Source organism: Amblyomma americanum, chromosome 1 (assembly GCF_052857255.1).
Source record: "Amblyomma americanum isolate KBUSLIRL-KWMA chromosome 1, ASM5285725v1, whole genome shotgun sequence".
Taxonomy (NCBI): domain Eukaryota; kingdom Metazoa; phylum Arthropoda; class Arachnida; order Ixodida; family Ixodidae; genus Amblyomma; species Amblyomma americanum.
In genome coordinates, this window is record NC_135497.1 from 307,272,887 (window position 1) to 307,298,568 (window position 25,682).

The window sequence follows — 25,682 nt, forward strand, 5'->3', positions numbered from 1 at the left end:
ACAAGGATATTAGATTCTTGGATACAGAATATGATAAAAGAACACAGAATGAAACAACAGTTGAAAAACAACATGCATTCTTGGTTAAAGCTGTTTTGCTTTAAGTCACAAGGCTTGTGCAATATGTTCTCTTTTGCAGCTAGAGGAAATTAGCAGGCACCAAACAACTATGTTCTGGTCATAGGTATATGGGATACAGCTGCTGATTAAAAAGCGATGGAGATGAGATGTGATACACCCAGCAGCCATTGTAAAGAATAGCGTATACACTACAATCTTCTGCCTGCATTAAAGGTGCACAGAACAAGATCCTGAGCTCGTCTTTTTACCATGGGAACTTGATCTGCACGCTCCGAGCATTCTTAGAAAGTTTGAATTATTGTCAAGTGCGGCTGATTTCTCTATTAAATCGAATTGAATGTCCCAGCTACCGCCTTTTTTTTTTTTACTCGCCTCCGAAAAGAGGAGGAGTCGGCCAACGTGTGGAGTGCCTTCCAGCCAGCCACGTCGCAGCTTGCCGCTCTACCATCGGCGGAGTGATACGTAGTGATTGGTGAAAGCAGAGTCCACGCATATTTTTATTTCCATGGGCCTAATTTGCACCTACGTAGTCTGTAACTGAAACTATTTATTCATGAAAACCTAAAAAACAAAAGCAAAACTGAACCCGCCACGCGATTGGCTGAAAGGAACTCCATGCGTTGGCTGACTCCTCCTCTTTTCGGAGGTGAGTCAAAAAAAAATAATGGCGAGAGCCGGGACGTTTAATTCGATTTAATAAGAAAATCGGCCGCACAGGACAATAATTTGAAGTTTTAAGAATGCTCGGAGAGAGTAGGTTGAGTTCCCGCGGTACAAAGCCGATTTCAGATTCCTCTTCAGTGCACCTTTAACTTTCATGCAAGTCACACTGGCCAGCGTTGCCCTTAAAATGTGTTTCTGGGCTCCATCAAAAAGTTGTTACAGTAGTGGCCAAGAACTGACTAGAATGCTAAAATGTGATGTGCAAGTATTAAAAGCCGCAACATCCAGCCTAGTTCTTTCACACAAGCGCTATAAGGCCAAGATAGCTATCCTGCAAAACTGTTAAAAAGCTGTGCAAAACAGCGAGACAGCACTTTCAACTTTAACAAACAAGTCCAGCTAGCTCAGTTACAAAATGTGACCACTAGAAATCACAAACGCTAGGCATGACATGTCATATGCTACCCAGCATGGTATGTAGGTATATATTTTTGTACCACGCATTTTTACATAGCTCTTTCTCCTGAGTACTTCTGTGGCTGATGGCACCTTTTCACGGGTCTTTGTTTGCATTACTTCCAACTCCATGGCGTGCATCAGCTGGCAGTCTTAATGCCTGAAGCAGTGGCCTCAACCACATAGTTTTCTCCGGCCTCCTTGCCTTCATGGAAGAGTTCATGTACTTGAAAGCGTTTGTGCATCGCCTCCTGCTGCCTCTTGGCGGCAGCTGTAGTCGCAGTGAACAGCGCCATGATGCCCCATGGTTTCTCGATGGTGATCTTGCGAGGTGCATTGTCCATAAGGGTGAGGGCATCGGCCATGCGGCTTTGCAGCTTTTTCAGGTCACTCAGACCCACGTTACGACTAGCATTTAGCTGCCGGTCCAACGGATTTTGTATGTACATGGCAGTATACTCAGGCTTCTCCAAGATCTGGCCAGAATATGGTGCAATGCCTTTGCTCTTGAAGTTGAAGGAGGCATAGAACTCGTAGAAGCTCTTCAACAAATCTTCTGCAAGCAAAAATGCAAGAGATGCAATTAGTGTCATTAATGCAGTGAATGAAGCTTGTTTAACACAAAAAAAGTGATGCATACTACAAAACTACTTGGTACCAGAGCTGCATGAGAACATACCACACAATAAAATGCCACTTGAACAAATGTCAGGAAACCTGAAGGAAATGTTGGCTTTAGAAAGATGACTCAACTGTAATTAACACTTGGCGGCAGCTCATTTTATGAACCAATGTAAATACTGTCAAGCACTCAAATAGTTCCTGAAGGTATTTATTTTGCAACACCGAAAAATCTAATTATGTGTGGTGCACTTAGCAATTCTGATAACAGGTAGTAATTTTCTCCTGAACATTGACATTTAATACTGAAATTCAAAACACTCTACCACTTCAGAAACTAAGGCCACTGCGCCACACAGTGAAACGCGATTGCTACCTGGCTGCAGCTATGACCATGACTAGGGCAAGTGCATTAGCCAATATGTATGGCCACTGCTCAGGCTACAAGCCGGCTGCGTAGCTTCTACAGGCTCTGCCTTCGCGTCCACTGCGGGATTGGTGTGAATGAGCGGCAGCAGCTCCGGATGTACGAGGATTGGTCCAAAACAGCACACAGCCTAACGGAGTTCTTGTGGAACACTATTCGTCCTAGGCTACCAACAAGGAAGAAAGCCTCCGTTTCTACGGGGAAGATTACCGTCTTAGGGGACAGGGTGATTGACGACCGTCACTGACGAACTCTGGAACTGGGTCCTAAATTCTGCTTCGAACCTGCCATGACGCCACTCGAGCTGCTGGCGCTCTCGCGCGCGGTCTCCCGGGTTGTTCCCGACGCTGATAAATCCAGGTGCGTCAACGAGTGCTCCGCAATCGTAATGGACCAAAAAAGAAAACCGAGAACTGCAGGAATAATGAAAGAACTGGTAACCTATTTGGCGGCTGAGGGCTTAAGGCCCGTCCTTTCTGACAAGGAGGGGTTCTTTATCCTAGCACCAGAAGAAGTGTTCAGGAGGAAGGCAGGGGAGGCAATTGAAAAGAACTTCAAAGAAGTGGCTCTGAGGCCTGCTGCCATCAAGAAACGGGCTAAGGTCCTCCTGGAAGGAATGAACCTCAATCGACTGGGTGCTATGGTCAGTAATAGCAAAGGTACCGTTCTAGACCTGTTTTTCACAGCCAAGACACATAAGCCGGACGTTCCCTTCAGGGCAATTGTTTCGGAGCGGAACACTTGGCAGCATGCTGTTTCTGGGTATCTTCAGCGTCATCTTGGTTCTCTCACGTTGGCCGACCCATTTTTGGTGGAGAACTCTGCCGGTGTTGTGAAGTTTCTGTCACAGGTAGAGGGAGAGAGGCATTTCGCCTTCAGCATAGACGTAGAAGATTTATTTTACTCTTTACCCCATGATCAGCTTATGAAGTATGTGAAGGACTGCATCACCGTGGATAATGACGAGGCTGTGTTTGTGGCGGATTGTGGTGTTTCAGTGGAAAGCTTCCTAGAGCTCCTATCGTTTTGCCTTGACTCAACCTTCGTTGGGTGGGGTGAAAAAGTGTACGTCCAGAGGTCCGGCGTCTGCATTGGATCCCGTGTCGCACCTGTCTTGAGCGACATTTTCCTAAGCAGGATGGACGTAAAACTAGCTGAGGATCTTGCTGATTTTGCAGTGAGAGTCTTCCGGTACGTGAATGATTTTTTGATTTTCTTAAAGGATATCTCCCCCAGGGTTATCCCGGATGTCGTCAAGATATTCAAGGAAAGGGGCGACGGTCTGAAGTTCACATTTGAATTGCCACAGTCAGGCTTCATCCAGTTCCTAGACCTGAGGATTGATTGGCACGCGAGTGGTGTGTGCTGGGAGTATCACCCACGAACGGAAAAGCCCCTCCTCAATCACAGTTCTGGTCATTCAAAATTGGTAAAGGCCGGCATTGCTACTTCTTGCCTAAAAGCTTCTCTCTCAAAATCCTGCTCCCACAAGGTTGGAACAAGCTTCCTGGGACAAACGCGCAGGTTAAAGGAAGCAGGTTTTCCTGATCAGACTCTGGGTAGGGTCACTGAAAGGATCTTAGCCAGGTCAGGCAGGCCCCCGGTCATCGCGAAAGAGAACGTTGTGGAAAAACAATTGGTAGGAATCCCCTACGTGCACGGCATTTCACATCGCCTAAGAAAAGTGGGGGCGAGGTACGGGGCGAAAGTTGTTTTCACCGCGAAGAACAAACTCGGTGGTGTGTGCAGTGCTGTGCGCAAAAAGATTGAGCATGGTGGTAACCGCGCAGTGAATGATTGCACGATAGCCCACAGAAAGAGGCTCACAGATTGCGACACATGTGTTGTGTATCGCGTTCCACTTTCATGTGGTAAGAATTACATCGGCCAGACTGGTCGATGTATCAATGAGCGTGTAGCGGAACACCGCAGATCTCTAAAAGGTGCTGTGTCCTCCAACCTCGCTTTGCACTGCAGGGATTGCAAAGATTGCTTTCCTCACCTTGACAGGACAAGTATCTTGTTCAGGCACAAAGATAGGGTATGCCGGGAGCTGATAGAAGCTTACTTGATTAAGAAAGAGAGAGAAGCGTGTGCCGCATCACCGTCGGTCAGCCTGCAGGATAAGGAAGTTCCTTTTCTGCGCAGTTTCTTGGGGGCAAGTAGACAGTACGGGGAGTTGGCCTGATGTGATTGAATTTGGTTTTCCTGTTGCTGTGGTGTTCCTTATCACGCAGGAATGAAATGTCATTGATTTCTTTGTACATCGGTTGTGGCGGTTCCTTTTGTTGTTTTTGTGTTTTATCACGCCTATAAAGCTTCCTTTCAGTGAATAAAAGTTCAGTTGATAGTGAATCCACACCAACTAGCCCAACTTTCTGTTCTTATTAGCTGTACCAGTCTCAAGCAAATATGGCATTCTGCAGTTTCACAAATGAAAGTATGGCACTGCAAAGGTTTAAGATTCATAGCTTTACAAGTGTAGCGTCCGCAGTTCTGCGGATGAAATATGCCAAAATGCTGTACGTCTGACATGGAAAGACTACATCAGTGCTTCACAAAATGTTCACAGAATTGAAATTTTCAGTGTGCTGAAATTTGTTCAAGAGAAACTGATTTGTATTAGATACAATGGTGTTTCGACAGGGAGCCTTGCAAAAGTTTGTTTATCAGAAAACTTGCCAGCAATATTCTACCGTTTTGGGCTAGTTGGTACTTCTGCTAAGAAACATGTTGGACAAAGGAAAATGAACAAAACTTTAAACTGAATTAGGAAGATGAGGCTCTTGTAGCCACAGGGAGCTAAATGTTGACATCCACAGAATTGAATACATTGAAAATGCAGCCAGCATGATTTTTAAGCAGTAATCAAGAACAAAGTGGAATATGACACCATATCTAATAACGTTTGGAAAGTAACTGTGACATCTGGACTGCCGAGTATACGAGGGTATGAAAATTAAGGGCTTGTTACAATCTACACACAAGAGGAGTCAATGGAAAAAATGCATTCCCTATGCTTTCATTGATTTAAATTAATGTTGGTTTCTTTGATATGACATCCACGCTAGTTGTGAGGTCACATAATTGGCGGACAACACAGAAATGCACGGTGAAGCAGGGACGGAAAGACAATGCATGTGGTGTGTCTTTCTCTTCCTGGTACATCACGCTTTTCTGCACTGTTTGACACTTAAAACATCTGGCAACACCTCAATTTACAGCCGCTGCATTATGTAGTCAAATCCAATCTGTTCACTTCTTTTTACTATCTACTATGGCTTAGCTGTACAAGTATAAAATGTACCTGCTGAAATAACTGCCTGCTATGCATAGGCAAAGCTGACTTGGGTGTAGAGCATACAGCACCACTGAGACATGACATTAATGCATGCATACCATCAATAACTGAAAGTACTGATGACAAGCTTGTAAATGCCAATATTTGTGAGAAGCCAATGCGAGCACATATCAATTCTGCCAGCATTAAAATTTAGCTTTTTGTATTACTGTCTTGTTTGGTTTGGATTTATGGGGTTTAATGTCCCAAAGTGCCTCAGGCTATGGGGGACGCCCTTCATTACGGCGTCCCTGATAGCTTGAGTTGCTTTGGGACGTTAAACCTCATAAAACCAAACGAAACAAGACGGTCAGTGTCATTAATGATAGTTTTGCCTTGGACCACAAACTTCATTCAACTCTGGATAATTTTAACTACCGTTATGTATATAATTTGGGCAAAAAACTGCAACTCCAAGCAGACCGAATTAATATGTCAGCTACACTTGAAAGACCTCATAAGGAAATAGAGTACTGACGATGAAGTTAGGATTTCTTTGGTCCTCCATGTGATGACTATACACGCCAAAGACAGTGCCAGCACCAATAATAAAATTGAACCGAAGCAGTTGTCAGAAGAGACGGAAAGCACGTAACATTTTCTCATAGAATAGTGCAAAGGTGCAAGGGACACTAAATAAAGAAACAAGCTAATCAGAAACCAAAGAAAAACAGTAGTCACTGCCATGTGACAATGACCAAGGCTAGGACAAGTCATCTCGCGTGAGAGTCAAAGATTTAAATATTGCGGGCATAACTGCAGAGAAGATTGAAAAAGCACTAAAGGGAGCGAACTGGAGAACGGTGTCTAGGAAGGATGGAATAATAACCCGTCAAAAGACTGTGGATGTACTGTCACGCTCCATATGACTTGCAACATGTCTGGAGTGAACCTGCTGAGGATTCCGCTTTATAGTAAAATAACGCGCCCTTATACAGAGCATTTAAGTTGAACAAAAATTGAGTGTACATTGCTCTTTGCATCGACGAGTAAGTGCACAAATTTCCAGCAGTGCCAGGCTGGCAACGCCGCTTCAAGAACTGACTTCTGGCCACAGCTCATGTGTTGCAGCTCATATCGAGTGCATTAGTAAGTATGGTCCTGGACCTTCATTTCTGTAAAAAACCCTATTATTGATTTTCACACCATGAGCAGATTTCATCAGTGCTGAGGTAAACCCACTTTCTGCCCAATAGACTACCATCCTGAAAATGAAGCATCCCAGCAGAAACTTCATAAGGTGCCATTTGGAAGCTGGCAGGTATCTTGGGCAAGCTTCAAAGTGGTTCCACCTGTTAATTAATGGCAATTACAAACTTTTTTGGCCCTTGCCATAAATAGCATGGCTTCAGGATGAGTGAAGGAAATTCCAGCTCTAATTAAAAAAAGAAGTTGGCATGAGCAGGTCATCTGGAGTGCGTAGTTGACAGCAAGTAGACAAAAGTACTCAATGCAGTCAATCAGAGAACTTGGAGCAAAGATGAGTAAAAACATTCAGGGGTGTGGCACAGCAGAAGTGAGCTTAAAGAGGCTCCAGTCCTCTAAAGAGTTGGCTGAGAAGTCTCACAAAGTCAACTGTAGAATGGTGAAATCACTAAACATTCCACCACGGTAGAGCATTACAATAACCTTTCTCTTACTGATAAGATTATCAATAAGATGTAGCTGACATCATGCCCTACATTTTCTAGCCATCAGACTTTCCTCGGGTGGCTTCCATCCATTATCACTCTGTAGTAAGAAGCTTTGTAGAAGCCAATGTGCTTCCCACAGAGAGAGCTTAGCAATGATCTAATTGGGACCTTCAACAAGTTAACAAAAAGAGGTTTGAACCAGAATTTTAATACTATGTAGGCAGATGGATTTGACACGTGTGTACTGAAGGTTTCACGTGGCCTAATTAGCCCTAAAACTACTCCGGTGGCTCCAGAACTCGGCACATGCCATTAGGCGATTTGGCTATTCCGAATCATCTGCACATAAGGAATGAATGTAGCCTTAAAACTAATAGCACTTGTGCAGGCAGGAAATTGCAATCTTCAAATTAGTAGCGCATTATAGCAGCCTGCCTTAGCATCAAGGATGTGACAGTTAAGACTAAAGTAAACCTCTCCGCCGCGGTGGCTCAGTGGTTACGGCGCTCGGCTGCTGACCCGAAAGACGCGGGTTTGATCCCGGCCGCGGCGGTCGAATTTTGATGGAGGCAAAATTCTAGAGGCCCGTGTACTGTGCGATGTCAGTGCACGTTAAAGAATCCCAGGTGGTCGAAATTTCCGGAGCCCTTCACTACGGCGTCCCTCATAGCCTGAGTCGCTTTGGGACGTTAAACCCTATAAACCAAACCTAAAGTAAACCTCTACAAAGGTTTCTGAAACCTAAAAGACAGCTCCCATGGTTTTTAGAAGTTACCATATTCTAAAAAAACTGAATCTCGTTCCTGATTACTTTCGAAAAGTTTGCCAGCCGTGTGACATTTCATTCCAGCAAAATGTGATTTTAAAACTGTATTTCTACGGGTAGCACTGCATTTTCGATGTCACAAACATTCCCCGCACATTAATATCTGCCCCTTGCTTCAGTAACAAAATTTTGAGGCTTGTATTAGGTCGTCTCAGGCATTTTAAGAAAGGACACATCATTTTCAGCTGCTACTTTAGCCATTCAATTGGCGCCAGAGTATTTTCCTAGTTATGTTAGTGATGTAATCAGTGTGTCACGCGAAGCATTGTCCATGGCCACAGACTGAGTTTTGGTTTCGGTTTGATGCTTGCTGTTTTAAAATGATCCCACTCAGCATTCTGAAAAATGGCTTGTTGCAGTCAAAAGAGAGGATTCTAAGGAATGTGACATGGCTATCAAGTCAAAATATTTGTAAAGACCCAGAGTTGCCCTTTAATGGTCAAGAGGCATTGTGTTGTGCACGACAGCATGCCACTTATTTCTTCTTTGCTGGAAGGTGTGCCAGCTAGAATTTTGCAATCCAGAACAACTTGGATGGATTCCTTAGTATTTTGTGACAATGGGCACAGCCATCAAAAGCCTTGAGAATAAACTAACCACAAGTACATCCTATTATGAAGCCAGAAGCAACACATATGACGATGCAATTCGTGCAGACACTGAGTGAACACAGAAACGTTTTTCAGCAAAACATTCAAGCAATCCTGCTTTTCAATCCAATAGCAAGCGCATAAGGAAAACCATATCTTACCCAATGCTTCATCCTTCCCATCTAGTACCCTCGACTTCTGCCATGCTTTGAGGCGCTTCTTTTCTGAACAACATTAAGAAAATAAGAATACATATAAATGTTCTTGTTTTCAACACTTTTCACTGCAAAACCTAGCAAAACACAGCTGAAAGAATGTACAAAAACTAAAAAAAAAGACAGGAAAAGCATGAACATCAGTGCACACCCAGCAATCAATAACACACCAACCATTCCGTCTGCAGACTTTTCACAATTTAAACAAAGAGATGAGAAGGAGTGACACAACTTTCTTTAAATAAATGTTACAATAATACCTAGCTCATTGAGAGAGAGTCTTCATCAGCCTGATTGCAGAGTACTTTACTATGGTTTCCAGGCAAACAAGGAAAATAATTGCAATTGATGCCCATCTCACCACAGTCGCATGGGAACAAAGAAAAGTGCCTCAAGAGAATGTTAACAGTAACTATTCCCTTCGTCACATTTGACTCCACCTTGGTGGATTCCTGCAAGCTCATTCGACTAGTTCCTAAGCAACATTATGTTGTTCTAAACAGTTGCCTAGTGATACTATGTTACCCTGTGTTACCCGTGCTGCTACTGTAGAGGCTTTAGACCAGGAATTCACAATCATTTTAGCCATGGATGACCAGAAAGGCTTTCAAAAGGTGCTTAGGAACCCCACGTGTCTTGGCTTCCAACCTTCCTGCCTGACATGCATGCAGATGCACAGTACTCCAAAGAATGACCAAACTCAGTTATTAATGGCTGGCTGTATTGTCAAATGGTTTGCTTTATCAGCAACTACAGTATGATTAGTACCAAATAAAGTGGGTAAAGGAAAAGTAGGGGTAGAGGCACACTTGGATATAGGCACTCAGGGAACCCAAAAGTACAGAGAAACCCAAGGGTTCCGCTGAACCCAGTTTGAGAGCCCCTACTACAGACAGTGAGAAGACTGCACATTTTGAATGTGTAGGGCACTTTGTGCAACTAAAACAGCAAAAGCAGGTTACCATAATTATGACTGGCAGACAATTTCATTCGTAAAAATTCATGCAAGGTTTTCATGCAACAAGTCACTGACAGAAAACAGATGACTGAACCTTTAAGGAAAGCACTGCTGTAAATGCATAATCTACAGAATAACAGGCTATATAATGTTGGCATGAAAATACATGAAATGATTATTCAATTCATTGGAACAGACGGGACATAGTAGCTCAACTGATTGGTTTCACATCTATTGATTTGCATGCATCTTTTGCTGCGTATAAAATGGCAAGTAGTTAGCAGTGGAGAGTATTAAGGTACTCTGACGCTACACAAAACATCTCAGTTTTCTTTGTTCAGTGCTTGACTAAGAAAAAGTGCCCAACTTCTAGCCAAGCTTTACGCACCTAGCAAAAAAAAAAAAGAACCACACTTTTTTTCCTCTCTCTGCTTTCAGTTCTGCTCTGATTTGATGCCAAGTTAGCTAGCCCTAGTGAAGTGACCGCCCACACATCTTACTGAGCAAGTGCAAGCTCCCAATGAATCTCCTCTGCTTTTGGTGAGTTCAGACAGTTTAACAACTATACCTTCAAGGTCCCTCAGGGATGGCAGAAGGCCACACTGCTGCAGATGAAAAATGGCCAGCAAAGTCAGCTGGAAATTTGTGATCCATGTGCCTGGCACTTTGCTTGTTACACCCTGAGCCATCGCCCAGCTCCGAGCTGTGAACAGCAGTGGGCAGAGGGCAGGTGCCAGCTGCGTGCAGGTATAGAGAAGCCGGGACATATGCACTCCAGACCTGCACAGTGAATGCCCATTCAGTAGTCATCACCAGTGGCAAGAATGAGCACGGGCGAAACACACGGATCATAGAGGCCTTTGTATACTGACTTGCAAAGCAGCTTTTCAAAAGAATGACCTGGAATGCACAATGTGCACATGAAGTGTGTGATTCTACTGAAACACTCAAACGTGTTTTTTCTTTGCTCATCCCACAGTTCACAAAGGCAGATTATGTACAGTGTCATCCACATGGTAGAAATGCAGTGCACAAGTTTGTTTAGATTGACTTCTCCACGTGCAGAGGCTAAAGTTGCACAAACCGGCTCTGTGGCTAAACTTAGTCTTTCTGCATGATGTTGGAACAAGTGTACCACTGCAGCTGCCTTCTACTTTGCGTTTTACACCATTTCATCCACATCGCTTTTCATTTTGCATTGACTCAAGTAATTTGTTTTTTGGCATTTTATTTCTATTTGATTTTAATGATTCATACAGATGAAACAAGTCCTTAATGTAAGAGGCACGCTTCAATCTATAGGATCATTCATTCATGATCATTTTCACCAGCGAAGCACCAGGTGGTTGTGCCAGGCCACATTGCCAAGGCTCAGCTCCTACCTTGAACACAAAAGGTACCGCAACCTAACTGGCCACACATATAAAAGAGGTGCATTCCGTTTTAGTAATACCTGCAAATATATGTGAAGCAAAGTACAAGTATCTCATAATGTATACAAAACAATAAACATTTAACTTAGTGGCAATCCACTGCATCGAGCTCCTTTATATGTTACTAGGTGCCTTTCCTATGTGAAAGCCAAGTTTATGAGGGTATCATTGTAACACTAGACAGTTATCATTTTAAGGCAGGATGCGACAAAAAAAAAAGGCCATAACCCCTGGAAAATCAGGCTTTGTGTATGAACACTTTTGCATATTCCCCAACATTTAAACTATACAGTTGTGAAGTGCTGCAGCAAGGCAAACATGTAAGTCCATAATGGAATAGTTCACTGGCACAAAAAGAATAACAGTAATGCTATGTCATCACGTCTGAGTTATCAGCGACACACAACCATCCACTTTTCTTGAAAAACTGAGAATAAAATACTTCTTATCTCTTGAAAATGGGCCTTGAGGCATTGGAGAGTACAATAAACTTGTTTAATTTTGTTTGCATTGGTGCAGCATCTTCAAATTCTACTTTTCTGTAGAAAAGAACAATGCCTCAACACGATGAGTAATCTTTTTTGTGCTTTTCTAAATGGCTGCAGAAGGTACAAGGATAAACTGACAGCTTTACACCACAGAAGAGACCTTTGTGAACACAGCAACACAAAAATACACTGAAATGTTTGCTTATTGGTAACTACTTATAACAGGGACGGCTTTGTGGCGGTGTTCATTCCTACAGCTCAAAAGTCATAGGCACCTAACAACTGGCTCTTATTCAGATATCAGCACAACTAACTTTGTATACTGTCTCTTTGCTTAATTTTCTTCAGCTTATGCTCTTTGAATGCTTTTTCATACAAAGATGCGTGAAATTAAAATACGAACACAGTGCAATCGATGAGAAAAGCAGGCATGACAGACGCACATGTTGCTTAGGGTCAGGTCACATTCTCTGCCCACAATGTTGTGCTGGAACTTGACAATAGGCACACGAGCCCGAAGAATGCGCTGCACCTCAGACACACCAGGCACCACATAATGGAGCAGATCTCCAAGTGTTTCCAGAAGCCGTTGCACAAGCGTTCTGTCATTGATCACTTGGTTCTTTTCTTGAAAGTAAAGGTTTCCACTGGGCTCCTGCACATCGAAAGGAATAATGTATGCGTCAAGACATTTCAAGGCCAGCGCGTAAAAAAGAGCACATGCAGTGCTATGTCAAAACCACTAGACGTTTACACAGAGCAAAACCGTACTCACAAAACATATCAATAAAAACAAGAAAAATTAACACTATAATACGTACTAACTGTTATTAACTTTTAAGGGTCCCATCACCTTAAAGGTAACAGGACCCTTAAGGGCTAATAAATGATGAAGGTTGGCGCGTTTTATAGTGTTCATTTTTCTGTTTTATTTATATGCTTTGTGAGCACCTTAGACATTTAGAAGCTAACCTTAGAAATAACACACACTACAAGGCTAATGTTTGAAGGTTTCAGAAACCAAAGGTTGAAGCCTGTGATAAGTGGGCAGCAAGATGCAGGTCCTTGACACAGGTACACTTCAAAGGCCTTTAAGAATCACGTCTTTTTTTGTTCAAAGGTACAGAGTGCTCAGCTACATGTCTTAAGTTGCCATACCTCTGCCGCAAATAGCCATGGAGACAAAAGAGGCCATGAGACCTTTGAAAATCAAAGGGGCAGACTTCAAGAAGCTGTAAGTTGTGGCACCATCCAGTGCAGAAAGCTATAGGCAAACGAGAGAAAATCGAAGCAGCCGACAATTGTCATGATATGGTAATATATAGGGTTTAATGGCCCAGAATGCCATAGTGGAGGCCGCCGGTTTAATTTCGACCACACAGGGTTTTTTAATGTGCACCGACAGTGCATACTGCACAATGCACAAGCTTTTTGCATTATGCCTCCATTGAAATGCACCTGCCGTAGTTGGGATTCAATCCCACAACCTTGAGCTCAGCATCCAAGCATCATAGCCACTAATCCACTGTAGTGGGTACAGCTACGATGTTAAAGAGCATAGTTTCATTTTTTGCTCAGATCTTAAGATGCAAAATTGTAGCAGCAACATCGAGTGCCCATGGCAGCTAGGACGATAAGCAAAATCTGCTGCTGCTTCTGCTGCTGCTGCTGCTGACCAGAGCAGCTGTCAACGTTATTTAAAGAACTGTAGACACCTAATTTTATTTGCGTGTTTTCTTCTTTCAAACGATGTGTTAGACATTACGATACATGGATTGCCGCATGGTATTCGGCTACAACCACTAAATAATTTATAACTGAACTTCTCTAATGCTGTTTTGGTTTCAGCTTCATCAACCGAATGATGGTTGTGATGTGTAGTTTACCATTAGGTTGCATGAGGCACGAAAAAAACTGCAATATAAATGCTGACACATGGTTTTAATTCACAACACTTAAACCAGCCTGCTTCAAGAACTGGAATGGCAACAAATGACGCATCAGTAGTTATACTGCCACTTGTTTCCAGACAGCATTTTTGACCATACCTCACCTTGCTACAAGAGCTTGACAGCCTGCTTTATAGAATATTTTTCAACATAAACGCTAAGGCTATGCATCTTTAGGGCATCACTTACAAGTCTACTGAACTTGTGCTTGAAAGCACTGAAGACTCACTGATTAGCAACTAATGATACTAAAAAAAAATGAGTGTGAATGACTTCCAGTACGATCAACATCCTTAAGAAACAGTATGAAGATGTTAACAGAGTATTTTTCCATATACGTTTTCATGAAACCTATACTGCAATGTTGAGAGCCGCTTGTGGAACACCTGTCTGGTGCGCGGCTCTGTTCTGCACAGGCAAGGGAAAGCGGATGAGGATGGAAGATAGGAGGGGAAGGGAACTCTCTTCTAGCAACACGCAGGTGAGGGAAAGCACGATGGAAGCTGGGAGGGGAGAACGAGGCTGTGAAGACTTGACAAAGCTGGTGTCTGCATATGTCACGGGACGGCAAAAAATGCTACTATATGGCATGTACATGCAGCATAGCTCTTGCTTAGTTTAGCGCATTACACGACATAGCACAAACATTGCCAACACTATCATTATTTTCACTAGGAAGTATGCCAACAGTGTACACTGCAATGCTAGTCAGCAACGTTCAAGCAAAAAGCTCATAAATGACATTGACAAAACATAAAATTTCAGTTATAGCTTGTGAAAAACATGGCTACAAGTGACCCTTAAAGAACCTAATTTCACGGAAATGTCGGACATGCCAGAAAACATACCTTTGTTCAATCCCAAAATAACAGGAGAAGTTATTACAATGTTAAAGCTAGGCACAGCCTCTTATAGGAAAAAGAGAGATTTTAAAGGATTAAAAATTGAGGGTCTACAGTGGGTGTTGTTATTCGTAGAGTTGATACTTAAACAAGAAACAGTTGAAAAGTTTTGCACCTACCAGCACTGTGTTTGGCTAAAAGTTCTAAAACATGCTTCATGTCACCTTTTGTAACAATCAAACACTTTTCCTGTTTATGCTTGAGGGAGGACGTGGCTTTGAAATCCCGAAAAATGGCCAAAAAACTGATTATTTGATAACTGTTGTATCTGCTTGTATCCTTCATTTTTATGCTGTCTTGGAGTTACGCCACTTAAATCTACCGGAAGTACTCTAAAAAAATTGTTTTGTGAACAGCAGCGGCTGTGCACTGCGGGGAAACACTTGAGCAATTGGCGTTTTTATAATAATAATAATAATTGGTTTTGGGGGAAAGGAAATGGTGCAGTATCTGCATCATATATCATTGGACACCTGAACCCCACAATAAGGGAAGGGATACAGGAGGGAGTGAAAGAAGAAAGGAAGAAAGAGGTGCTGTAGTGGAAGGCTCTGGAATAATTTCGACCACCTGGGGATCTTTAACGTGCACTGACATCGCACAGCACAGGACATCGCACAACACACAGTGTTTTTATTCGTTTCGGTTCTCTGATTAGATGCTCAACTTGTGAAGCAAATTTCGTTGTGACTATTTAATCTATTTTGACCCCCATTTGCTTTGTTGCATTCCTAGGGCCATACTGGCATTCCTAGGGCCGTGACATTTTTTGGTTTTCAAATTTGTGAATTTTAAATTTCTTGTATGAAATTTTCTTCTCAGTCTAGATATGTCAATGGACACTTCATCACAAAGATACAAAACAAACATTTACACTTTCTGAAAAAGAAAAATCCAAGAATGTCAATGTGTAGCATGCCACTAAGAACACAATGAATGTTTAACCTGCCTTCTGCCACATTTTCCTAACTCTGCAGCCTTTTTACATGACTTAGAGGGAAAATAATACAAAAAATTTTTCTGGAGATATGAACAGTGAAATTTTGTGAGAGAAGCCATAATGTTACTTCTAATTTGTCCAAAAAATTTCACAGAAATATATCATGAAATAAAAAAATGCTTACCAAAAACCACGTCCCCACTTAAGCTTCACAGATACTGAAAAGGAGGATTCCTACTGGGGTTGCACAGTTTTCCCATAGCAGCCATGACTGCATTGCCCACAGGGAATGTTTTTTTCTTGCACGCAATTTTCACAGTAAGGAACTGCAACTCCAATAGTGTGGTATTGAGAGAATCAGGTTGACAAGATGAGTTCAAATCAGTTCCTTGCAGGAGAGCTGATTTCGCGAGTCAAGATTCAAATGATTATTTTGCTGCTTCTGATCATTACTCGGACAGAAGTTCTTGCTTGCTACCTGTGCACAGAGCGTTACAAACACCTGCAACTTTTCAGGAATTATAACAAAAAGATGTTTGTCTGGTGAAAAGGTTCACAATTTCGCAGTGGCTTCTCACTGTGCAAGTGCAAGACTTTTGAACTAGCATTTGTACTGTATGTAAATCGGTTGAGTTTTCCAGAGAACTATTGAGGTTTATAGTTTTCAAGACAAAAAAATACTGCTTTTTGCGGAAAAAGCTCTCATTATTCAGAATGTGGTTCCATACCCATGGCAACCAATATCTTCCTCAAAAATTCAGCAGAAAGACCACATGAAAGTGGCCATCTCCACTCACTGTTGCCTCCGAAACGCAGTAGACCATGTCAATGTCACAGTAATGCCTGCCAAAGCCATTGACCAGGGAGCCGAATGGTAGCACCTGGCCTTTGGGATACAGTCCAACTATAAACTCTTCAACTTGTTTGCAGACAATAAATCCAAGCCTTGTTTCAAGGTCACTCAGTTTTTCAGTCTCATAGAAGTGCACCATCTGCTCGTCAATCTGTGAGGTGAACAATGCATGCATGTACAAATTAATGGGGCCAAAAGATGTTTTAAGGCTGCTGCGGTGCAGCACTCAACCATTGTTGAGCTTAAATGATTGGCAGACATTCAACCTTAATTTATTCAACATGAACACTGCCATTCATTCCACTGTGCAAATTAAACCACTTTCACTACACTGACAGGTGAAATGCATCACCTGTGGATGCAAAAATAAAAGGACTGAGATCATGACAGGCCTAACTAGCCTTGTACCTCATTTCATAATGCGATACCCCAAAGAATGCCTTCACATATGTGCTCAGAGCACAGAGCCTATCACTATACGATGTTTTATAGTTTTCAGTAAAAATGCTTATACTCACACGGGCTCAAGTGCAGCATGTTCTTATTTTCCTTCCGAGCACTGTCAAAATGCTCAAGCTATTAGCCTGCATATTTCATAATTCATATGGTTACAAAACATAGTAAATCCAGCCTGCACTAATACAAGGCCTGTGCAAACACCGGTGGTCTGAATGGCTGTAATGGCTTAACAGATTGAAGAAAACAACTGATTAGAAAGAAGGGCCCTGGTCGTATAAAAAATAGACATGCGAAAACCAAGCACAGCCCTCTGATGTTATGCACACCTGCAACTGTTGCTCTTGGGAGCTGAACTTGGATGTTCAGTGAAAAAGGAAAGAAGAGAAAAGAAAAAAGACATGCTTCAAACTAGGCTTTTCATGTGTAAAGTTGAAGATGTGCATGGTCCTGTCCCATGCACATCAGCAAACTTCTTGCTTCATAACTTTTGGCCAAATATCTGTCAGCAGAAGCCAACCCTTTTTTTTTCTGAAAACAGTGGCCAGATAATTGGGGATTTAAACATGCAAGATGGGGTAAAGCATGGCAATTCCATTTAAAGAAAAAAAAAAGATAGAACATTGCTTTTCAGTCAGTGCACTATTAAATGGCAGAACCTGACTCAGTGCCATGAGAAATTGGAAAGCCCCCTAAATGTGCATGCACACACAAAAAAAGATGTTTTCGTTGCTGCAGAGGCTACATATTGGAGACTGTGAATAACCTTTTTATTTCTTTCTTTGACACATCTAGTGTTACACCTCTCGACATTTTTAGCTCTCATACACATTTTTCTCACAGTCTAACAGTCAACCTCCCATAGTAAAGCCAGATGTTAGAAATGCATGGGCACTGTTTTGCTTGAATGCGTGACCTCTGCATTAATGCCTATATGTGCTACTGTTTTCCAAGGAACAAATGTGGCAATACAACTCTGTTAGAGCAATCTTTGAGATGACTTTTCTTTAATAAACCACTTGCATTTTATATATGCTTTCCAAAGACTGTTTACAGGCACCTTCAGACTATAATATCCTGAGAATGCAAAACATCAAATTCACTGTAGAAAGAGTAACCAACTACAATGTCCATGACAATAATATAAAGTTGCTTTGAGCTTGGTACATGCATTGAGAGTGCAATACAGGTGTATGCCAGCAAACCTTGGCTATGTATCTAGAGCAGTCTCTAGGTCCCTATCATTGCCAGTGCAAGCTAGCTTTCACAACTGCCTTGAGGCTCTTGCAAGTGCTGCAGAAAATAAAGTAAAGCATTAATTAGTGTGAGCTGCCTGACCTGCCTGAGAGTCCTGCAAGTTATATGCTGTGCGGCCGCTTGAATTTGATCTAAAACGTTTTTTTCAGCATACTGCACTTCTACCATAAATCTGGGACAAAAAAGAAAAGCCCGAGGCAAGGAGAAAGTGGTCAGCTTGCCAATAGAATCATTTTGAAAGTAAACAAGTGCCCTGGAAGAAAGCTGATGTCTCAATGCTAATGCCTACATTTCTTACCACTCTTATTTTTACACCAGACAGGCCAGGCAGAGGAGCCTTCAGCCCTTGCGTAGCTCTTGGTTACTGTAAAAGAATGAAGCACTAAAAAATTGGCCTGTTTTATTTGCTCCCCTCTACATGTGACCTTTAGGAAAACTGATGGCTGCTTAGAACTGCTTCTTGTTAAAAGTGAGCACAGCATACAAGTCGAGAGGCCAGAAAGCATTCAAAGGAGACGTGCGAGCACCTTTCTGCAAATAAAAATTCTTAAACACTTGAGCCATGCAGAGCAGTTGAATTACAAAATATTGCAAGTGGTCAGTTCTATAAACTCAACCTTATCAGGAAATCAGCTTTAAATTTTTGTGCAGACATTAAAAAAAAAAAAGGTCAGATGCCTGAGGATGGGCCAACACATCTCATGCTTGACATTACCACACACCAGCAGGCCTGCCTAACACAAGTGCTTTTGTCAAGTTGTGTAAACTGAAGTGCCATGCGTCACTGATCCTTTCTATAACAATCCAGAAAGCTTCCCACAACTTGCCAGCATATATTCTGACTGCCTTGTAACAGTCAAATTAAGGTGCTTATATTGTGTGCTACTACTGGGCACTGCCTTCAAGCAGAAAAAAGGGGGAATTCAGTGTAAACATTAAAACATAAAAAGTGAGAAATGAGCAAAGCAAGTACCAATGAGTTTTAATTTGCAAAGCATGACAAAGAAGACAAGGCAAAAGTGTAACAGTCCTCTTTGTAAAAAAAATAAATAAATATACGAGCACTCAACTGCCACAATTTCTACACTGCAGCACACCCATAAAAAAGAAAGCAAGTGTGTAGAGGGGGGGGGCACACTTTTTCTTTTTTTGCCTTTGCTGTGCCGTAAGCACATCCTCATAATCATATTGCAATGCAAAATTTATAAGCTGAAGCCACATTTTTGTGATATTAGTTACAATTTGTGGCTAGTTCACACCTTTATCACTCAGAAGAAATTTATTTCAACAAACTCTTAAAAATATGCATATCCAAGATTTAAACTCTGGGCAAGTACAGCATTCACCATCGCATCTAACAGAGGTGAAATAATGACGTCCTCACCGTATTGCTCTGAACCAGTTTTGTGCCTTGGGCTTGGGGTGTAATGTTTGAAGAGGTTTCTATATCAACAGAAAGAGACTTCTTAGTTGCTCTTGTTCGATTCTTGGGAACAAATTTCAATAGCCTTGACCGCATGGGAAAGCCATCAGATGACAGATGCCCACACTTCTGTAACAGCTCTAGTGCCTCGTCCGAACTGCTGAACTCTATCAGAACTTGGCACTGAAAGAAAGAAGTATTGTGAATATACATAAAAAGTAGCGTGTAAATAAGTGAGAGACATTTGTATGATGATTCGTTACTTACTTTATGAGAGTTATCTGTGTAGTAGTATGCCTTCTGAATTTTCCCGTACAACGAACATTCATTACAAAGCTCTGCTGTTTTGTGCCGGTTTTCAACCTCTACAAGAACGCTGGCTGATGACTCCTTTCTCCTCTGGGACAGGATTGTGTCAAAGGAGGGCACGGCCTGCTCGTTAATTTCTGCAACAGTCATCGCAAACACTCGGTGAACATCACTGATCAGGTACTCAAATTAGTGCATAAAGGCTTTTAAAATAAAAAAAACTAACACTGAGGAGCTATCACAACAACAAAAATAAGGCAGAAAATAACGTCTTTAGAAAAGTGGTATATGCTAACATCTTAGGCAGCGTATATTCTGCCGACATCTGGGAGAGGCTGAAATTATTCCAGCAGCACCCACCTCCGACAGCACCCACCCCTTGGCCCAGGGGTATTACACAGGAGAGTGCTACAATGTAAAACAAACTGAATAAAAATGCAGCAATATGTTACACAAACAAGTTTCTCCTAATCATACAACGTTAACTAAAGAGCTCCAAAAATGTTGGCTATCATCGATTTACGCAGTTTCACCACGAAGGTGGTTCTGTCTGTGAGATGCAAGAGGAATAAATGCCTGAAAAAACTTTTGTGCTACAGCTATTGATACCAACGTTGTGAATGTGATGAATGCTATGGGAATGATAGAGCGGATCAAGAATAGACCGATTTTACAAAGCCCACTGCACATTACGTGAGCTTACCAGAAGTAGCCAAGCCACCATCTTAGATGTGGTCCTCTGCGGTGCCATTTGTGTGAGAGCACACTATACTTGGAGCCTTGAATGGCCTTAGATCCCCCCGCCTTTCCATTGTGGCATCTAATGTGTTCAGCTAAAGGAGCCAGAGGCATCACTATGAGCTTGCAGGGTGTGGGGTGCAAACTGTATCAGGTGCAGTGCTGTGAGAGGTTTGCAACTGCTGTGATGGGATAAGTGGTGTGACCGAGGTGGCGACGCTGTCCATGTCACCCAAACCTTAGTGTTTGAAATGCTGCAGATGACAATGGAAACACACTTGCGGTCACTTTCACGCATTTTGGCAGCAGAAAATCCTCACGCATGCTGTTGTGTGTGTTTTTGCAGCCTCAGATGATGTTTGCATTGCCAAGTTATTTGCCCTGTTAATTTTCAGTGTCCATCCAGGCATTCACCTATATCATGCTTGTTGTCTTTATTACTTCATCATCCTACCTGTTCTTTTCTTTTAAGTCATGTGCATGTTTTTCTGTTTCTTTCTAATGACATGAACACATAAATATATTCACTAAGTGTTTTATGGCTTACCAACAAGAAAGCGGGGCAGTACGAGCAAGCTATGTCGTTTTCTGCAAATACAGTAGTGACAAACGCATAAGTTCAGTGTAAAATGTGAAAGGAAAAGCAAATCAGGGAGATTTTAAGTGTGCAACGGTTAGATTTAATGGTCATTACATTCATGACATTTAAGTTGATTTTTGAGCTCAGTGTTGCAACACAGATTTTTTTAACTTCAGGACAATATAAATTTAACTGCCAGGACACTATAGAGTCACTCGCTATTTCCTCAGTTTTTACCCCAACATGTTGACTGATCACTAAACATTGGTGCAATTAAAAATCAACTTGTTGGTCCTGTTTCCCTATTTTTTTGTGAAAAATACTGAGTAAGATGTAGGCAATATTCCAACACAAATGGCACGTTGCTAGAAGGCCAATATTACGTATCATCAAAGATTGACGTGCAACAAAATATCAAGAATTATTTCACATCTCCGTGTCTTTGTTGCCATGCTTTGTCATTCCCCGAAGTACCAGAAAGCGTTATCGCTCATGTGGCAGCATGGCATAGGAGGAGTGAATATACGCATCAAGCACTCATGCAACGTGGAGTCCTGAATATGACATGAAACTTCATCCACAGCCTTACATCGAGAAAAAGTCATTTTAAAGATCACTTGACGAAGCAGCACTATGGTGGAACTAACGGCACCCACACTACAATTTAAGTGCCCTCCACACAGTTTAAAGGTGTATAAAAGGCACTTGAGAAGCTTAAGACCTTCAAATTAAAATTAATAATTTGCCAGCATACACTCATTCACACGCAGAAGACATCGAAATGCCCTGAATAGAACTTCTTAGCTGCATTCCAGGCTACCTTCTACGCACTCTTTTACTGATCTTAGTTTTTTTCGAGAAAACGCAAACCCAGGGGCCTCTTCTTGGTGTTGCTGTCACAGCCCATGGTGCCATTCAAGTGAAGCCACCTGCCCCACAAACCGAGCATGCCTGCAGCAAAATACTGTGGGCCAATGCAAACAGGACTGCTTCTTTCTAATACACCATGTGTCGTGCTGATACAGCCGCTGGCTGCAGTACCAAAACTGCCAGGGTGCATCGCGGTGGCATTGTGCAGCTGCTTGTGAAATCGGTCTATTAGTTCGCTGTGCAGTGCAGGATGATGGAAAAGTTTATGAAATAAAGTTAATCATAAAATTTTATGGTAAGACAACAAAACTGAAGGTTACTTTTCATGGCCAATATGTTGGCTATTCGGTTGTAATTAGAAAGAATGAAACAAGTGGAATTATTTTGAACAAGTTCCAGAGAATTGGTTAAACTGACGTGAGCAGAATCCCATACTGATGATGCATACTAAAATTTAGTGTCTTTAAGTTTAGCATCAATGTCTTAAAAAGCAGCAGTTTAAGGGAGGATGAAGTGCTAGAATTGATGTAGTCAATGGTTTGGTGGCATACCGTCTGGTCAGGAATCATGGCTGATGAAGTTCACTGGTCACTGACCATTGTCAAAAAACAAATGACGTTTCGGGTGCCGTACATTTGTGACTGCCGGTTGTCCATATTGATGGCGTACATTGATGCAGTCAATGGTTCGACAGCATACTGTCTGGTCAGGAATCATGGCTGATGAAGCTCACTGGTCACTGGCCATGGTCAAGAAACAAATGGCATTTTGGGAGTGCTACATTTCGGGAGGAAGTGAACAAGGGAGCCGTAGTGCTCCCGAAACGTCATTTGTTTTTAGACCATGGTCCCTGACTAGTGAACTTCATCAAATGCTGAGGAAATTACAGCAGAGATAACGTAACACGTTTAGCATAACTGATGATATAATTAATCTGCCTCATCCAGGTTAAGTTAGTTGAAATACAAGCATCGAAGTATTTGTAGGAGCTAGTGAATTCTAAAGCAATGTTATTTAAATGGGACACAGTATACACTATCAGTATATCATGCCAAGGAGAGGTGAAAGGCCAAAAGTTGTGCGCCACATCAAAAATTGCTGAGCTCTTCCTACAGACCCTGATGAGGAGGATGAATCTTGATAATGCAGCCTTTATTGGGCTCCCTTGCCAGTCAATTCGTGAAGCTACTGCCACTACATTTTGTTCATTTTATTTATTTTCTCTTTATCAGCAGCAAGGTGACAGAATCATCACACCAACCCGAAATTTAACTTGCCACCCCACAATGAAAATCCTGGTGCTGTCTCTGGTATTCACTTCCATTAGCCAAGCATTACACCAGCTCTCTATAGCAGCTAGATTTTTTGCACAGCAGTAGTGTCATTATTGTTAGTTATTTCACAGAAAATAACACACTGATCATCAAAAAGATGAATATTACAGTTTACAGTAGATGGAAGGTCATTTATGTCGATAAGAACTAAATGTGGCCAAAGAAAAGATCCTTTCGGCACCATGCAATGAACATCAACAATGATTCCAGGCATCTTGGTGTAGTTGCAATGGTTTGTTGGAGGAGGAGGAACGTTTGAAATACGAAATAAATTTCTGATGAAGGAATTATTAAGGAGGGTCACACACCAAGTTCTTTGAACAGGATTATGGGATGAATCTTCATGCTTATGTGGTTATCAGTGGACAGGTCAGCTGATCGCCATAATTCCTAGTATTGTCTGTGAGCATAGAAGTAAGAGTGACAAAAATTGAATTTGGCTCCTTTAATTGCTATGACGTAAGCTTCCATGGCTATTTTTACACGGACCAAACGGTGTCGGTAGATGAAAGTTTAGGAGAGCAGTAAAGACGTTTCTTATATTAGACAGGCATTTAATGTATGTGTTATACCATGGCATATGGGCGTTTGTGGTTATGCTGAACTAAGAATGTGTTTTCCGACAAGTTAATGAATTTTGAATGCAAAAATTTTCAAGTTAGCTTCAACAGAATGGTCATCAATATCTTGAAAGAACGAGTCAATAAATGCAAAAAGCTTATTATTTGTGGCTGAAGTTAAGAGCAATTTGTCAGCTTTTTTTTTTTACACTGTCCTTGATTCACCTGACACTGTTTAGCAACATTCACAAACTGTTATCTCAAAGTGATGCGTGGCTGAGCCCATAGGAGAGGGCCGCGAATTTTCACCAACTGAATCGGTACTTGCCAGTGACCAGCTGCGTAGTGCGACGTGAGAGTAATGCCTGTGCCATTTTCGCCGACTTTCTCGGCTACGGAGAACATCGGAGTCCACTCACGCAGCCTGACACAGCCGAAGCGCAAGCAGTAAACGACAGTTCATTGCTTCCAAAGTAGTCTGAAGCTCTAAAGTGGTTCGCAGCCCGCGCACGGGGCTATGATATTCAACCGGGAAGTCCATTTACCCTTCTTGTCTAGCTCCTCGTCACTTTAAAATAAGTCCGAAGCTCCTCAAAGCGGCCCGCCACCCGTGTGGGACAAGGGTCTCTTCCCGGTGTGTCCGGCTACCCGTAATAGCAGGGACCGAGAAAACAAAAAGCGCTTTACTTCGCCAAAAGCAGCCAATCAGAGGCGAGCGCCGGGAAAATTTCAGCCGAACGGTTCTCCCGACTGCCGGCAGAATTTCAGTCGAGCGATTCTTCCGGCTGCCGGCAGAATAGACACTGCCAATAGTTTAGTTACGGCAAAGGTCGGCGTTTGTGTTGAGGCGACGGGCCGCCGCAGTTTGAAGAGATCCACACCTTTGACAAAAGACAGCTCGACACGACTTACGGGAGCAAAGAAGCCGCTTTCGAATTTCATGTTGCACATGCCGTCCAAGTAAAGCTGTTCTGCACCGCAGAAGCAGATGTTTGCGGCGAAAGCAGCTCATTTTTAACAGGAGCACACGGGGGTACTTTACCAAATCATGGACGCCGCCATATTACTTGTCATAGTGGCCAACAGATGAATGCATTTCCCCTCCACTTCGCCAAATTTAGGCCAACTCACTCTGGCTTGCATTCCCTTGATTTCGTAGGAATAGAGAAGATGGGAACTTTGTCGCGAGTTTTATTAAAATCACCAGTATACTGTGAAAGTATGAACGTCACTGAGTTGAGTTGGCCTTGGTTTCTCCTCCAACCGTGCGGTACGGGACGTACAGTATTATGCGTTTTTATCGCTGACACTTTCAAAAATTTCCCCGCCTCAACCGCTGGCTCGTTTGCGGTGAAACTGCACACAGAGCTTGCGTATTATGGTAACTTTTGTATCGTAGCAAGTTTGACAATGGTACTTACTTAGTTCAGGCGCACATGATGCGAAAACGTAAGCGTCTACGAGAGATCGGCGAGCCCGCAGACGACGTTTTTTCGCTAAAGGGCGGCGGTGGCGCCATCTGTTTTCGACAGTGGAAAGCGTTACTACAAGGCCGCCGAGACGAGCGTTATAAACAATGTTTTTTGAAAGGTAAAGCTTCGTTAAATCAGCTGTTCTGATATTTTTCCCGCTAAGTTAGCCGAAAATGTTGTAAGCGCTTCAGTTGAAGCAGACGAAACGGCCGGAACGGCATATTCAAAGGGCCCGCGCTTAGGGAGCCTACATACATGCCGCCTGCCGCCTGACATGTAGGCTCCCTACCCGCGCTCCTTGTAACGC

At 42.4% G+C, this 25,682-nt stretch overlaps 1 protein-coding gene across 2 annotated transcripts; it reads right to left on the reverse strand.

The window, feature by feature from the left end:
* Positions 1-1,212: 1,212 nt before the first annotated feature.
* Positions 1,213-24,975, reverse strand: LOC144115335 (poly(A) RNA polymerase, mitochondrial-like). 2 transcript variants are annotated; one of them, XM_077649677.1, is made up of 8 exons: positions 24,816-24,975; positions 19,780-19,958; positions 19,474-19,695; positions 16,321-16,527; positions 12,176-12,387; positions 10,380-10,591; positions 8,800-8,862; positions 1,213-1,756 (listed from the first exon to the last, which is right to left on the reverse strand). In XM_077649677.1, the coding sequence occupies exons 1-8, from the start codon at positions 24,913-24,915 to the stop codon at positions 1,341-1,343; spliced, it is 1,611 nt and encodes a 536-aa protein (XP_077505803.1). In that variant the 5' UTR covers positions 24,916-24,975; the 3' UTR covers positions 1,213-1,340. The 2 variants fall into 2 exon arrangements, with proteins under 2 accessions (XP_077505803.1, XP_077505804.1); XM_077649678.1 differs by having other exon boundaries at positions 24,232-24,972.
* Positions 24,976-25,682: the final 707 nt, after the last annotated feature.